This window comes from Neofelis nebulosa, chromosome 2 (genome assembly GCF_028018385.1).
Source record: "Neofelis nebulosa isolate mNeoNeb1 chromosome 2, mNeoNeb1.pri, whole genome shotgun sequence".
Classification (NCBI taxonomy): Eukaryota; Metazoa; Chordata; class Mammalia; order Carnivora; family Felidae; genus Neofelis; species Neofelis nebulosa.
In genome coordinates, this window is record NC_080783.1 from 90,262,605 (window position 1) to 90,275,873 (window position 13,269).

Genomic DNA, 13,269 nt, shown 5'->3' on the forward strand with positions numbered 1-13,269 from the left:
GAGTGGAGCCTACTTGGGATTCTCTCTCTTCCTCTCTCTCTTCCCCTCCCCCACATGCACACTCTCTCTCAAAATAAATAAATAAACTTTAAAAAAATATTAACAATGGTACTCCCCATGTTAAAAAATTATGAAATAGAAAGATTACTATGACATTGATTCCTTAAATTTATCCACTTGATAATGTAAATGAATTTATACTCTTAAATTGCTAATGTCATTATATCTACAATTATAATACTTAAACACTTGTATTCTTTCTATTTTTGAAAGATTGGTTTCTTAATTTGTTAATCCCATAGCTTTTCCTTGGATTCCTGATAACAAAAGCTTAAAATCTGAAGGCAAATTAGTATTCAGATTCATATTATTCTATGAAGCATTTGACCAGCTACTTACCATTGAAAAGATAGCCCCTCAAAAAAGGCATGTTGCTATATATCTTTGCTTAGTTCTGTGCTCCTATAAATGACTATTTTATCTTTGCTGAAGGGGAAAAACTATTATATATTAAAAGCTTTTAAAAGGAAAAGGGACTTGGAATCTAAAAATCAAGATAAATTACTATTCTTGATTTTCTAAATCCATTAAAACATCTAGTTTATTACTTAAACATATTTGTACTAAGTGTTACAGTGATTCAGAAAACAGTTATTCAATTTCAATTATTTTTAGATAGCTTAAAAACAGTGGATTGAGTTATTTACATATGATATGTAAAGAAACAAATTTGGCATCAGAATATGGAAGGTTAGCTTGTACTGAGTCTCATATGTTTAAGCTCAATTATTGGACACAATAGCTTTAAAAATTCAAGGACTAGCAGAGCAGCAAAAGGATGCCTGGGATAACATTTCCTCCACTCCTCGACTCCACAGAAATCCATCAATAAGATGGAATGAAAAAGACAAAAACAATAATTTTGCTGTGATCAGAATGGCATGGAAGAGATGACATTGATTCAAGTCAGAGTGAAATCAAGATCTGAAATTACAAACTATGGGGTTATTAAAAAACAAACAGACAAAAATAGGCTGAAGGCATAATCAGGCAGGAGATAATGGTTGTAGAACATAGGAGAATACTGAAGGAGTAAGTGAGAGACTGAATCAGAAGCAAAGTGATGTAGAAAAAGAATGTCAATCAGTAATGTTAGATCAGATAGCTGAAGAAGGAAAGACAAAGATAAAAGAAGAAAAAAATAAGAGGAAGAAGAGGAAGAGAAAGAGGAGGAGGAAGTGGAGGAAAAGAAATAGGAGAAAGAAGAGGAGAGGGAAGGAGGATGGAGAAGGATAAAGAGAAGAAATACATACAGTAATGGCTGAATAAAATGTTATGCTTCCAGTGTAGAAGTCAACATTATAACTGCTCTTGACTGAATTCAATTTAGAAGGCTCGAAGATTATCAGAAGTACATGTATGTGTTCTGTCCAGATGATTGTATTTATCACATATTATTTAACTAAATGTGTACAGTTGACAAAGGTACAGCAAATACTTTTTCTTGAAAGTATTAATCACCAAAGAATAGCTCCTAAGCTGGACCTAATGTTACATGTTACATTTCTGTTAAGGACCCATGTATACTTGTACTATTTCTAGATACCCAAAGCCTTCACCTCTTTTTTTTTTTTTTTTTTTTAATGTTTATTTATTTATTTTGTGAGAAAGAGGGAGAAAGAAATGTGGGGGAGGAGCAGAGAGAGAGGGAGAGAGAGAGACTCCCAAGCATGTTCAGCACTGTCACACTGTCAGCACAGAGGCTGCGTGGGTTCGAACCTAGGAACCCTGAGATCATGACCTAAGGCAAAATCAAGAGTCAGATACTCAACCAATTGAGCCACCCACGAGCCTCCAAATCCCTTATTTCTATGCCTTTCTCAAGACTGTGTTTTTGAAGTTGTTTCTCATCTTTTCTTCTGCATAAAAAAATGCCCACATTTTATGGCCCATTAAAAATAATAGGATATAATAAAGTACATATCATAACATATCATTCATAAATTAGTACGTTATTCTCTGAGGAATATTATTTGCCAAAAGTACATAAGCAGTGAACAGGTGTAGATGGCCTTACATCAAGGGAATGCATATCTAATGGTGGATCTTGAGAAATTGGGGCTTAGTTTGGATAAAGCCTTTCCTTTTTTATATGATATTGAGAAATTATTGTCTGTTCATAAATGAATTGCTGTTGAGATCATTTTGTATTGTATGAAATAATTGAGGGATATGTTGGGTCTTATCCAGACATCTGGAAATGGGCAGAGACATGTTTCCCAAGAATGTTTCCTTAGTGACTTTGGCCTGAGGATTTACTTCGTTCTCACAAAGGAAGAGAGTATGGGTTCCAAGTGACTTTCTTGTTATATTTCTCAAAGAAAGGCTGTCCATAGGTCTCCCAGCCTTTCCCTGGAGGGTGTGAAGTATGATATACCTGAGTGTTTAGAAACCTTGAAGTTTATGTTTTTCCTGGAAGCTCTAGGCATTCTAATGTTAGTTTAATCTTACTTGAGTCAGTGCTTGTCTCCAGTTACTTCTGAAGGAATGACGATAATTAACCATATGCTCATAGTTTTCAGGCTTCCATCTCTTTGCTTCCATTAGTGGTGAAATAAGATGAAGGCATTTACTGAGACAGGTCTGATTTTATAAAATTTTCAGTTGAGTCCTAAGTTTAGGAGGAAATTAGGATCTTTAAACCTGAAAACACATGCACACACACACACAATGAGTAAGATTAAGGAAAAAAAAAATACATCCTCACCTACAAGCTTCAAGCTGTTTCAATCTGCTTCAGTACTCCCTTAAGGCAAATTGTTCCTTTTTTCTGGCAAACCCAAGTAAATAGTCCTGTTTTGTTATGCAATGTAAAGCAAATACTGTTTTCTAACTTGAAATATTTTTGGTACTCTGGTTCCAGGGAATTAAAACCACTTTGGGGATAATAGTAAGCATGTGTCTTTGTTAAAGATAGATTGCAGGCTAGCAAACAAGTTTGCTTTTGGGAAAAAAAAAGTGTTTTAGTAAGTAGGATAATGAGGACAAAAGAGTAACAAAAAGCAATTCCCCATTCATACCCTTTGAATGGGTTGTATCTTCTAGTAAGAGGGATGAGGGCTTGAGGTTATATAATCCACATTCTTGAAAGATAAGTTTATTGCAATGTTTTGGGCACAAACAGAGTCAAATTCAGGTGGTCTAGCATGGAGCAATTGTATAGATCTGTCCATTCCCTGGAACTCACATCATTAATGGCTATTTGGATTGGCATCTTCTCTCCATTCTATATCTAGTAGTTATTTTTGTGTTTAATAGACTATTAATTTTGACTTATTTATTTATCACTTGCCATATTACTGACCTCTTGTGTTTTTCAACAGATTCTTTGTTTTCCAGGTATTTAGTCACAAAAAATATTTTTTCGCAGTGGAATTGTCCCTTGTTTAAATTTGTAGAATGTCGTATAGATTTAGATTTTTTTTTTAACTTCTGAGAGAAAGAGAGAGATCTCGAGCAGGGGAGGGTTAGAGAGAGAGGGGGAGACCAGAATCCAAAACAGTCTCCAACCTCTGAGTTGTCAGAACAGCCTGACGCAGGGCTCGAACCCAGGAACTGTGAGATCATGACCTGAGCTGAAGTCGGACACTTAACCGACTAAGCCACCCAGGCACCCCTTTTTTTTCTTTCTTTCTTTTTTCATTTTTAGTTTTCAGTAAATTAAACTAGTAAAAAACTGTTGAGCTTTTTAAAAGTTAAACAATATAAGAACATAAAGATGCATGGCAAAGCATACAGCATGCTATAGTTTAGGTGTGATCAGGGTTGACACTCTAAATTATTTGACAGCCTGTAGTGGGCTATCCTAAATTTGAAAGAATATCAGATAGTTCAGATCATACCCTGACCTATACCCTCCATTGGTACATATGAGTCTTAGTATGTGATTTGTTAATGAATGGATTTTATAATCTGAGAAAATAAAAATGAAAGCCTGTGTCTAAAAGATATCTTAGATAATCATTTTGTTTTATTTATTAATGTGGAAAAACAGAAATGTCTTCAAGCCAGAAGGTGGTAGTCTAATTTACAGTGAGCGATCTACATTAAAATCTATTACAATCAGTTCCTGACTTGTATAGTTAGAAAAGGGAAAATAACCCACATAGTTAGTCATTTGTAAAAGCATTTTAGTAAGGTAGAGTCAAGAGAAATTAGCAGATATTTTAATTTCCTACAGTATCCTCACTGGCTAACAATGAAACTATATCCATTTTTGTCCACTGACATTGTATACAATGTCTAGCAACCCTGTGGCTAGACTCGTAATAGAAATATAAATATTTATCAAATTAGAACTTAAATTTACCCAATTTATTGATGCCTATTCTCATATTATTTTATTCATTTCCTTCAAGACAGCTCCAGATGCCCTTTGATCACTCATATACCAATTCATCTATTGAAAGTTTCTACACTATTTTCAGAATTGTGGAACCATCAAAAAAAGCTCATACCAATTAGCAGTTCCTTTTTATTCTCCCTAACCCCAGACAACCATTCTCTCCCTTTATGCTCCCTAAACACAGACAACCTCTAATCTACTTTATGTCTTTAAAATTTTCACACAAAGGAAATTATAGAATAAGTGGTCTAATGTGACTTGCTTCTTTGACTTATTATACTATTTTCATGGTTCATCCATGTTTTAGCTTACTTTAGTACTTCATTTTTTATTATTGCTGAAAAATATTCCATTGTATAGATGTACCACAATTTACTTAATCTCTTCATCAGTTGATTGACATTTGGGCTATTTCTGGTTTTGGGTATTACGAATAAAACTGCAATGAACATTTATCTGTGTACATGTGGATGTACGTTTTATTTTCCTTTGGGCATGAACCTACCAGTGAACTTATTTTGTCAAATGGTAATTATATATTTAACATTTTGAAAAACTGCCAGACTGTTTTCCAAAGCAACTGCACGATTTTACATCCCCACTAGCAGTGCATGAGGGCTCCAGTTTCTCTACTTTTGCTAAAACTTATTATCTTTTAAAATTACAGTCATCATAATGGATGTGAAGTATGATTTTGATTTCATTTCCCTGATGGCTGCTAATATTGAACATGTTTTATGTTTTATCAGCCATCTGTGTACCTTTATTAGTACCTGGGTTGAAAATTGAGACTGATTCTCTGTCTTTAGATCCTGCAGACAAAATTAGGATGCTTTATACTACTGATATAATTACAAACAGCAACCTTTCTGATACTTAATGGCTTTAGTAAATAAGCCAGTAAGTAAGAGAATAGTACGCTTTCAACAGTAGAGGCCATTATGATGCTTTGCAGTTGTAGCATATCCTTAAGATAAATATTATTTTCTGTTAATTTGGCTACATAATTTAATTTTGTTCCAGATGAATGACAATATTTTGTTCATGTAGCTCCCTCCCAAAAACATCCTTCATTGCCTTTCCCATTTTGTAAGCTCTTATCCCAAACATTGAAAAGATAAGACAGAGTTGTCCCTTCTTTAGTGGTGAGGAGATGAAGGTATGTTCTCCATGAAGTCCTCTGGGTAGCTGTCAGAGTAGCTGTGAGTGTTACTGTGCCAGGCTAGTAGGATCAATTTCCTTGCCCATTTCTGGGGAAATTAGAATCCAGGAAATTAACTATAGCCATGGTTCTGAGTTATTTTGCCTGCCTTGTATCTTGAATGAACTGACCTTCTCTCCTTACTTCTACAAAAATGTATAAGGACCTCATTCATGCCTACCCAAACTTAATTCCCAGCTCAAAGGACGATGGGAGGGAAGAGAAACTCTTTTACTTTTTTTTTTTTTTTAAGTGCACGGGAATGGTAGTATTTTTACTTGGTTATGCCTCACACTTTCAGTATAATTATTTTGCTGAGGAAAGAGTATGGAACTGCAAAAAATAACACTGTTATACTTACTCTTTTTTTTTAATTATGCCTATTCTACATCCTTGAGTTCTAAAGGATGTTTAACTTTGTTTAATATTTTAGAATAGAATAGGCATTTTACTTTAATTTTCAAACTACATATTATCTGCCAGGACCAATAACTCAAAGTTCTTATTCTACCTGTTCAACTGATTCAGGAACCTTAGTGTTCAAATTCACACACAGACACACACACACAGACAAACACACACAACCCCACATCGTGTGAAAGCATCATAAAAATGACACGAATGCCTTGTTATCTCAATGGAATATTATTCATGAATTTTAATTTTATGTATGTCTTTATTTGACTATTAGTTCATGACAAGTACAATTTTTATAGAGAGTTAGATACCGTTTTGAGAAAAAATACATTCTGAAATACTTTAAAATGTAGCAGCAGATTATGATTAAGGGTACTGACAGGTTGTCATCTATTACAAAAATAAGATGAAAGAGATTGTACCTTGACAATATGGTGTATTATGTACTCCAGTAAACCTGGAACTATGTCAGCAATGGAAAAGAAGCATCCGCTTCATCTCAGTGGTGATACCAGGCTTTTTTTTTTTTTTTTTTTGATATAGCAGGGAAAAAGTGGCCGTGAAGATTTGTCAAAGGCAGTAGACAAAGGACAATACAGAATGAGGGTAGATGAATGGTTCTGATTTGCATGGACTTTTTTAGAGTTATGCTCTTTCTCACTCTGTGAATGGTGCAGGAGCGAAATTCTGCTCACACTACTAGTAGAGTTAGCTTCATTTCTGACATGATTTGAAAGTGTAAAAAATACAAAAACAGGGCACCTGGGTGGCTCAGTCAGTTGACCATCCAACTCTTAGGCTTGAGTCATGATCTCACGATTCATGAGTTCGAGCCCACATTGGACTCTATGCTGATGGTGCAGGCCTGCTTGGGATTCTCTCTCTCTCCCCACTCTCTCTGTCCCTACCTCTCTTGGATGCTCTCACTGTCTCTCAAAATAAATAAATAAATAAAACTTAAAAAAAATTGAAAAAAATACAGTGGAGTGGATGATTTTTTAATTAATAACTGAAACACCTTTGACCATTACCAACCTCCCACATACTCACCTCAAGTAGAAACACCATATGATTTCTATAAAGATTTTATTGTGATTATGTATAAGAATTTTTCTCCATCATCTCTGGCCTAGGTTTCCATATAAATCACCCACATCCATCTCTTATAAATTGTTCTATTGAATGTATGAGAGGAGGCCACTCATAGTAAATGACTGGTTATACAATTCACCTGGAATCAGACCAGTTGAAACTAATGAGTTGATTGTTTGGATCCAGCTTTGTGTGGATTGAGAATAGGTGATAGGGGCTGTGGACTCATCTCTAAATGGTATTGTGAAAGAATGCAGACTTTTGAGAGTAGATGAAACCGTGTAAAATATCTTTAACTCCATCAGTCCTGTGACCATAGGTTTTAGTTTCCTTCTTAGGACAAGACGAAGAATAAAACAAACTTCACAGAGGAACTTTACAGATAAAGTGATGTATGCAAAACAGCACAATTCCTCGCAGAAAGGCAATGCCCAGTAAATGGTAGCTGTAGTATTATTGTTGGTGGATTTTTTCTCTCTTGTGTGCAAGAAAAACAACGAATAACAAAACTTAATCACCTTAAAGAAATCTAGTTCAAAAGACCTTAATATGGTTTTGCACTCCTAATAAGTCCTATTAACCATCCAACAACACATCTTAAACCTGTAAAAAACCCTTTTTTATCTACCTATTTTTAGAAGTGAATCATTCCTTTCTGAGATTCTTTGAGAGAAAAACAGAAGAAAAGCTCTGCCTGTTATAATTTTAATTTCTTAGCATGACTGCCAAAGCTATATATATATTCTTCCTGAAATTAAGCAAGCTAAGAATAATAACTGAGGAAAACAGACAACATGAAGGGAAAACTGTAATAATTTGGTTATACTAAAAAAGGTACTCAAAGCACCTCTGAAAAATAAAACAGCTATCTTGTGTTATCCCAGTAATTTGGAACACAGTTTTAAGAAATAATTACTCTTGTTTTTCACATTGTCACTTTTATGTATTGAAATCTACATACTACCATTTAACTTTTCTGACAACATTTAAAGCACACCTTAGCTGGTAATTTAATTCATTTTCTTTTGTTTTTATATCACATTAGTTGAACTGAGTCTAAGAACTTACTACTTTAACTTCCTAAAAAAGTCTCTACCGTTTGATAGTTGGAAGCGTGATGTTGGGCTTGTCTTTTTGATATTGTTGTAGTTTTTTATATGTTTACTTTTACTTTATGTCTTCAGATATAGTTTTAAGATAAAATTCATTATGGTTGTGCCTTGCAGGTATCTCTAACACGATTTTCAAAAGCATGTCTAAATTGTTGCACACTGTATACGTATTGAAAGTTATGAAAAAAAGAGACACCGTTTTCTTAAATAAAAATCAATTGCATAATTGAGTTTTTTAAGGGAGAGGGTGAAAACATTCGGTCTTTAATGACATGATTTTACAAAAACTGCTCTTGTGACAAATATACCACTTCATAGCTCAGTTTTCTGTGTGTAGTCAGCTATCATTCGTAGGCATCAAAATTATTCTATTTTTATTCTGGAAAATGTGTGAAGAAATTATTGCTGAAATTGCATATAGATATACAAATATAGTAAAACCTTGGTCTGCAAGCATAACTTGTTCCAGAAACATGCTTGTAATCCAAAGTACTCACATATCAAAGCAAATTTCACAAACCATTGTCTCCCTTGGGATCACCTGACCTTCAGCGTCAGGTGCTACTGGTATTGCAAGGCATCACTTGTTTATCAAGTTCGAATGTGTTAGAAATGTTTGCCTGTTTTGTGGAGCACTAGCAGAACAAGTTACTCATAATGCAAGGTTTTACTGTATATTTTAAATGCCTCTTCTATCCAAAAACCATGTCTTGTAGGTAAAAGCATAAATTTATTCTTTTCTTTCCCCCATCAGATGTAGGTTCTGTCGAAGGACTTGCTTATCACAGAGCCTGGGATACACTGTACTGGACCAGCTCCACTACCTCATCCATCACCAGACACACAGTGGACCAGACTCGGCCGGGAGCATTTGACAGGGAAGCAGTCATTGCCATGTCAGAAGATGACCACCCACATGTGCTAGCCCTGGATGAATGCCAAAAGTAAGAAACAGTGAATTGTTATTTCTTCATTATAAGTCAAAGATCATCGAAGTGATGTTAATTTTTAAAAGAATTAACTTTAAAAACACAGGTTTTCTTTGAAGTGTTCTTTTCCCCTCTTCATAAAGCTTTTTTTGTGTGTGTGTGTGTGTGTGTGTGTGTGTGTGTAATATGAGCATCGTAGCATCGTAAATGTGAACAATTAGAATCTGGACTTGTGAAGTGCTAGGTATCAACTCAATCAGAATTCGAGCAAAAGCAAATTTAAATGATGAAAGGAAAAATAGAGACAATATTGTGAGGGAAAAGTATATATGAAGAATACATCCATGCATAGCTGATTGAAATGGTAAATGTGAAAAAAAATATTCACATGTATTAAAACCTAAAAGGTTTTTGTGTAATTTAATTAAGTAATTTCAATAATTAGGGATCTCTCCAATCGAAATGCAGAGAAAACAAACAACAACAACAAATCTTTGTGTGCAGCTATATTTTCAACAGTAGATACTTGATAAAAGACTAAATTGTTCACATGTGTTTGATATTATACTGTGTAGGCATTTATAGTAATACTTATGAAGAATTCATGACAAGAGAAAATGCTCAGGCTATAATATAAAGTGAATAAAAACTAAGCAAATTAGAAGAAATTCATGTTTCAGGGGGATGCCATAAGGAAGCAATTATACAACAAAGAAGAACAAAGCTTGGGTTATGTAGAAAAAAGATACCCATGTATTTCTACTTTCTTACAATGTTAAGAGCATTTGTTAACAACTAGAAAGTCCTTTTGTTCTTAAATTAAACAAATAAAGATCAGACTAATTTGGCTGTCACTAAATAGAAACAGAAGAGCTCTTTTTAGATGTGGTAAAAAAATTAAGAATAAATAAAACAATTACTGATAAACACTGACCCTGACCACTTGAAAGAAGTGCATAAACTACTCAGTGTGTGAATCACTAAATCCAGACACTTACAGAGCTAGAAGATGAGATTATACAATTTACTTGAAACTTTCATCTCAGAAATGAAGACTCTGAAGGTTGCAAGTTGATTCCTCAGACAGCTCCAGTGACAGTTCAGATGGGTACAGCCCTTCTGGTGCCTGGGCAAAGCTAGCTCTGCTACAGCATTGACCTGTCACTATACAGTTTGGTTTTGAATTGACTGCATGGATCCTGACGGTTCACCAGGAGAATCTCAGCACAATTTTAACTGTTCTACAGCTAATCAAAGGGATTTCTTAGACGTTTTTGAAATAAACATAAGAGAGATCACTGATAATATTATAAGTGATCAGTTTCATATAGTATCTATTACATAAGCTAAAATTACACTTTCATCTTGCATATAGTGAACTGTAAATTATAATTAAACACACCAACATGTTTTAATTGTAGAATTACATAGAACTAAAGTTTCAAGTATAAAAATATTTTCTCATTATGCCTATCAGTGACATTTTCAAATCACTGTAGAAAATGTCAGTTAACAGAAATTTTAAAACAAAATCTTAAATTCTGGGTAAAAAAAAAACTATTTGAGTCCAAAACTTGATTCAGTTCCTACAATCTTAATCACTCAAGCTCTCTGGCCTCTGTTTTATTTTTGAAATAAAAGTTGAATTAAAGAAACACTAATACCTCAGAAATTCTGTAATTCTAAAGCCAATAATTTAAGAAAATACTGCAGGTAAACTGTTTATGTATTTAATACTTTATGCATACATTATAAATGCTTTATTTAAGTAATGTTTTATTTTTATTCTTTTAAAAGTCAGTGTGTGGATAAAACTGCATAATTTAAGAAAGTGGAATGTCATTTGTTTTTTGCAAATTTACTCATTCATATGACAAAGTTTTGATACTTGCTCACTTAGAACACTTTTATGCTCCACAGGATAGAAGAAAAGGCTATGAAATATTTTAACAAAGAGCATAGTTGACCCAGCTTTTCTTAATTGGTAGGGGTTATACTTTAAATTAGCAGGTAGAAAGATTTTGTTGTGAATTGGAATATTGTTCAGTAGTAAATATTTGCATAATATTCAAAAACCACCTATTGAAAATTTTGTTGGCTGTAATTCTGCATGACGTTTAAATGATTACACATAGGAATAGTATATATGATCTTACTGTAAATATTAAATAGTTTTTCTTTGTCAGTATATATTAAGCATATTTTTTTCAGATATTTAAAGAGGGCTGCCTGTCAACCTCTCCCTCTTTCTCCTTTCTTCAGTTCTTCCTTTCCCCTTCTTTCCTTCCTTCTTTCCTTTTTTCCTTCCTTCTTTCCTTCCTTCCTTCCTTCCTTCCTTCCTTCCTTCCTTCCTTCCTTTTTATCATTCTAAACAGCAATAATCAGTCTTCAAATAAACTCTTAGGGACAGTCTTATAGGTAAAAGAATAGAAAGAAAAACTATTTCAGTAAAAATAGGGATTAGAAACTGGAACTCTATAGACTCTCTACTCTTCACAGTGACTTGTAAAGGCTTCCTCAAAGAATAGATTGACAGACATTGATGTAAATCATTCTGTAAAATCTGTAAGTAATAGATAATATTTTTAGGGAGTTGAGAATAACCTGAAATTCCAAAAGCAATACTGTTATTTATAGAAAAATTACATTGACAAAGAGACAAGAGAAAAAAAAACTAAAGAAATATAGGAGTTTATTAATTGTATTTCTCTAAAGCATATACAAAGGAGAATGCAAAATTTAAAAGCAAACCAGGAAGGAAAAGAGATATTGATATTTACCAATTAAAGAAAAGAAATATAGTTAGGTTAAGAATGATATCTAAAACAATTTACTCAATCTGCTGAAACATGATATTAATAATTTAGAATACATTTGCAATTCATAGAAAATTTAAGATAACTGTTTTGTGTGTGATTTAAATAAATTCTTAGTGTACATCAAACTGACTCAATTTAATTGTTATTTGAGAGAATGTACAAGATAATTATTTCTCAGAAATAGTTTCCAGGTTTTATTAAGAAACTGAGAAAAATATATATGCATATATAAATATATATTTCCACTTTTATTTAGACTTTGTTAAGGGTCATAGAATTGAGACAAATCTCTTTGCTTCTTTTTAAGTAGCTTGACATCACCATGTTCCTAATGTCTCTATTGTTAATGAAAGTTTTAATATATTATCACAATTTTTATTTTAATTAGCTTAATGTTTTGGACCAACTGGAATGAACAGCATCCAAGTATCATGAGATCCACCCTAACGGGAAAAAATGCTCAAGTGGTGGTCAGTACCGACATACTCACTCCAAATGGTCTCACCATTGACCACCGTGCAGAGAAGCTGTATTTCTCAGATGGCAGCCTAGGAAAAATTGAAAGGTGTGAATACGATGGATCCCAGAGATACGTAAGTTAACTGAGAATTTCTTGATTACAGATTTAAGCAATTATACATTTGAAAGAAATATGCTTTATGCTTGTCTGAAATATGCCAATCAAGGGATTTCAAAATATGGAATTGTTTGAACCAATCCAACTGAATATAAAATGAAAAAGAAGACTGTGGATATAATTTTGAAAAATTTGTTCAAGTGCATTTGCTACCATAGAGACAGTCTAACTCTTACAAACTTTATTCTAAAGAAACAATAACTGAGTTTTTCCTAATTATTAATTGAAATGGAATTGTTAGAGTGATTGCTTAAGCTTTATTATTAGTTTTTTTGTTTTGTTTTTTAATGTGAAATGAAATTGGTTTGCTGCCCTAGGATAAAAGAACATTGGAAAAGAAGAAAATAATCCTCTTTCTGTGCTTGGGTCCATAAAGCAACCCAAAAAGTTTTGAAGAGAGAAGAATGGGAATCCTTTCATAGTCATGCATGTTCTCTCTTTCCTCTGAGTTCCAAATAATGTTAATGGAACAGTCTTTATGTTGCCCCTGTAGAGCCTTTACAGCAGGTATTTAGGGCCCATAGAATAGTCAGAGTCTAGTGTTCCCCACTTCCCCTAGTAGTCTTTGGAAGTAGTCTTTGGAAACTGGGAATGCTCAGGGCTCAGGAAGTTGAGATCTTGGTGGTAATAGGGCTGGAGAAACCTTTACCTGTTCAG

General features: G+C 33.6%; 1 protein-coding gene across 4 annotated transcripts in view; it reads left to right on the forward strand.

The window, feature by feature from the left end:
- Positions 1 to 13,269, forward strand: part of LRP1B (LDL receptor related protein 1B) — a 1,890,044-nt gene that overhangs the window by 1,522,884 nt on the left and 353,891 nt on the right. For all 4 annotated transcript variants that reach the window (XM_058715412.1, XM_058715410.1, XM_058715409.1 and 1 more), the window contains exons 42-43: positions 8,982 to 9,171; positions 12,364 to 12,568. In XM_058715412.1, coding sequence (XP_058571395.1) covers positions 8,982 to 9,171; positions 12,364 to 12,568 — 395 coding nt within the window. The remainder of the gene's footprint in view (positions 1 to 8,981; positions 9,172 to 12,363; positions 12,569 to 13,269) is intronic.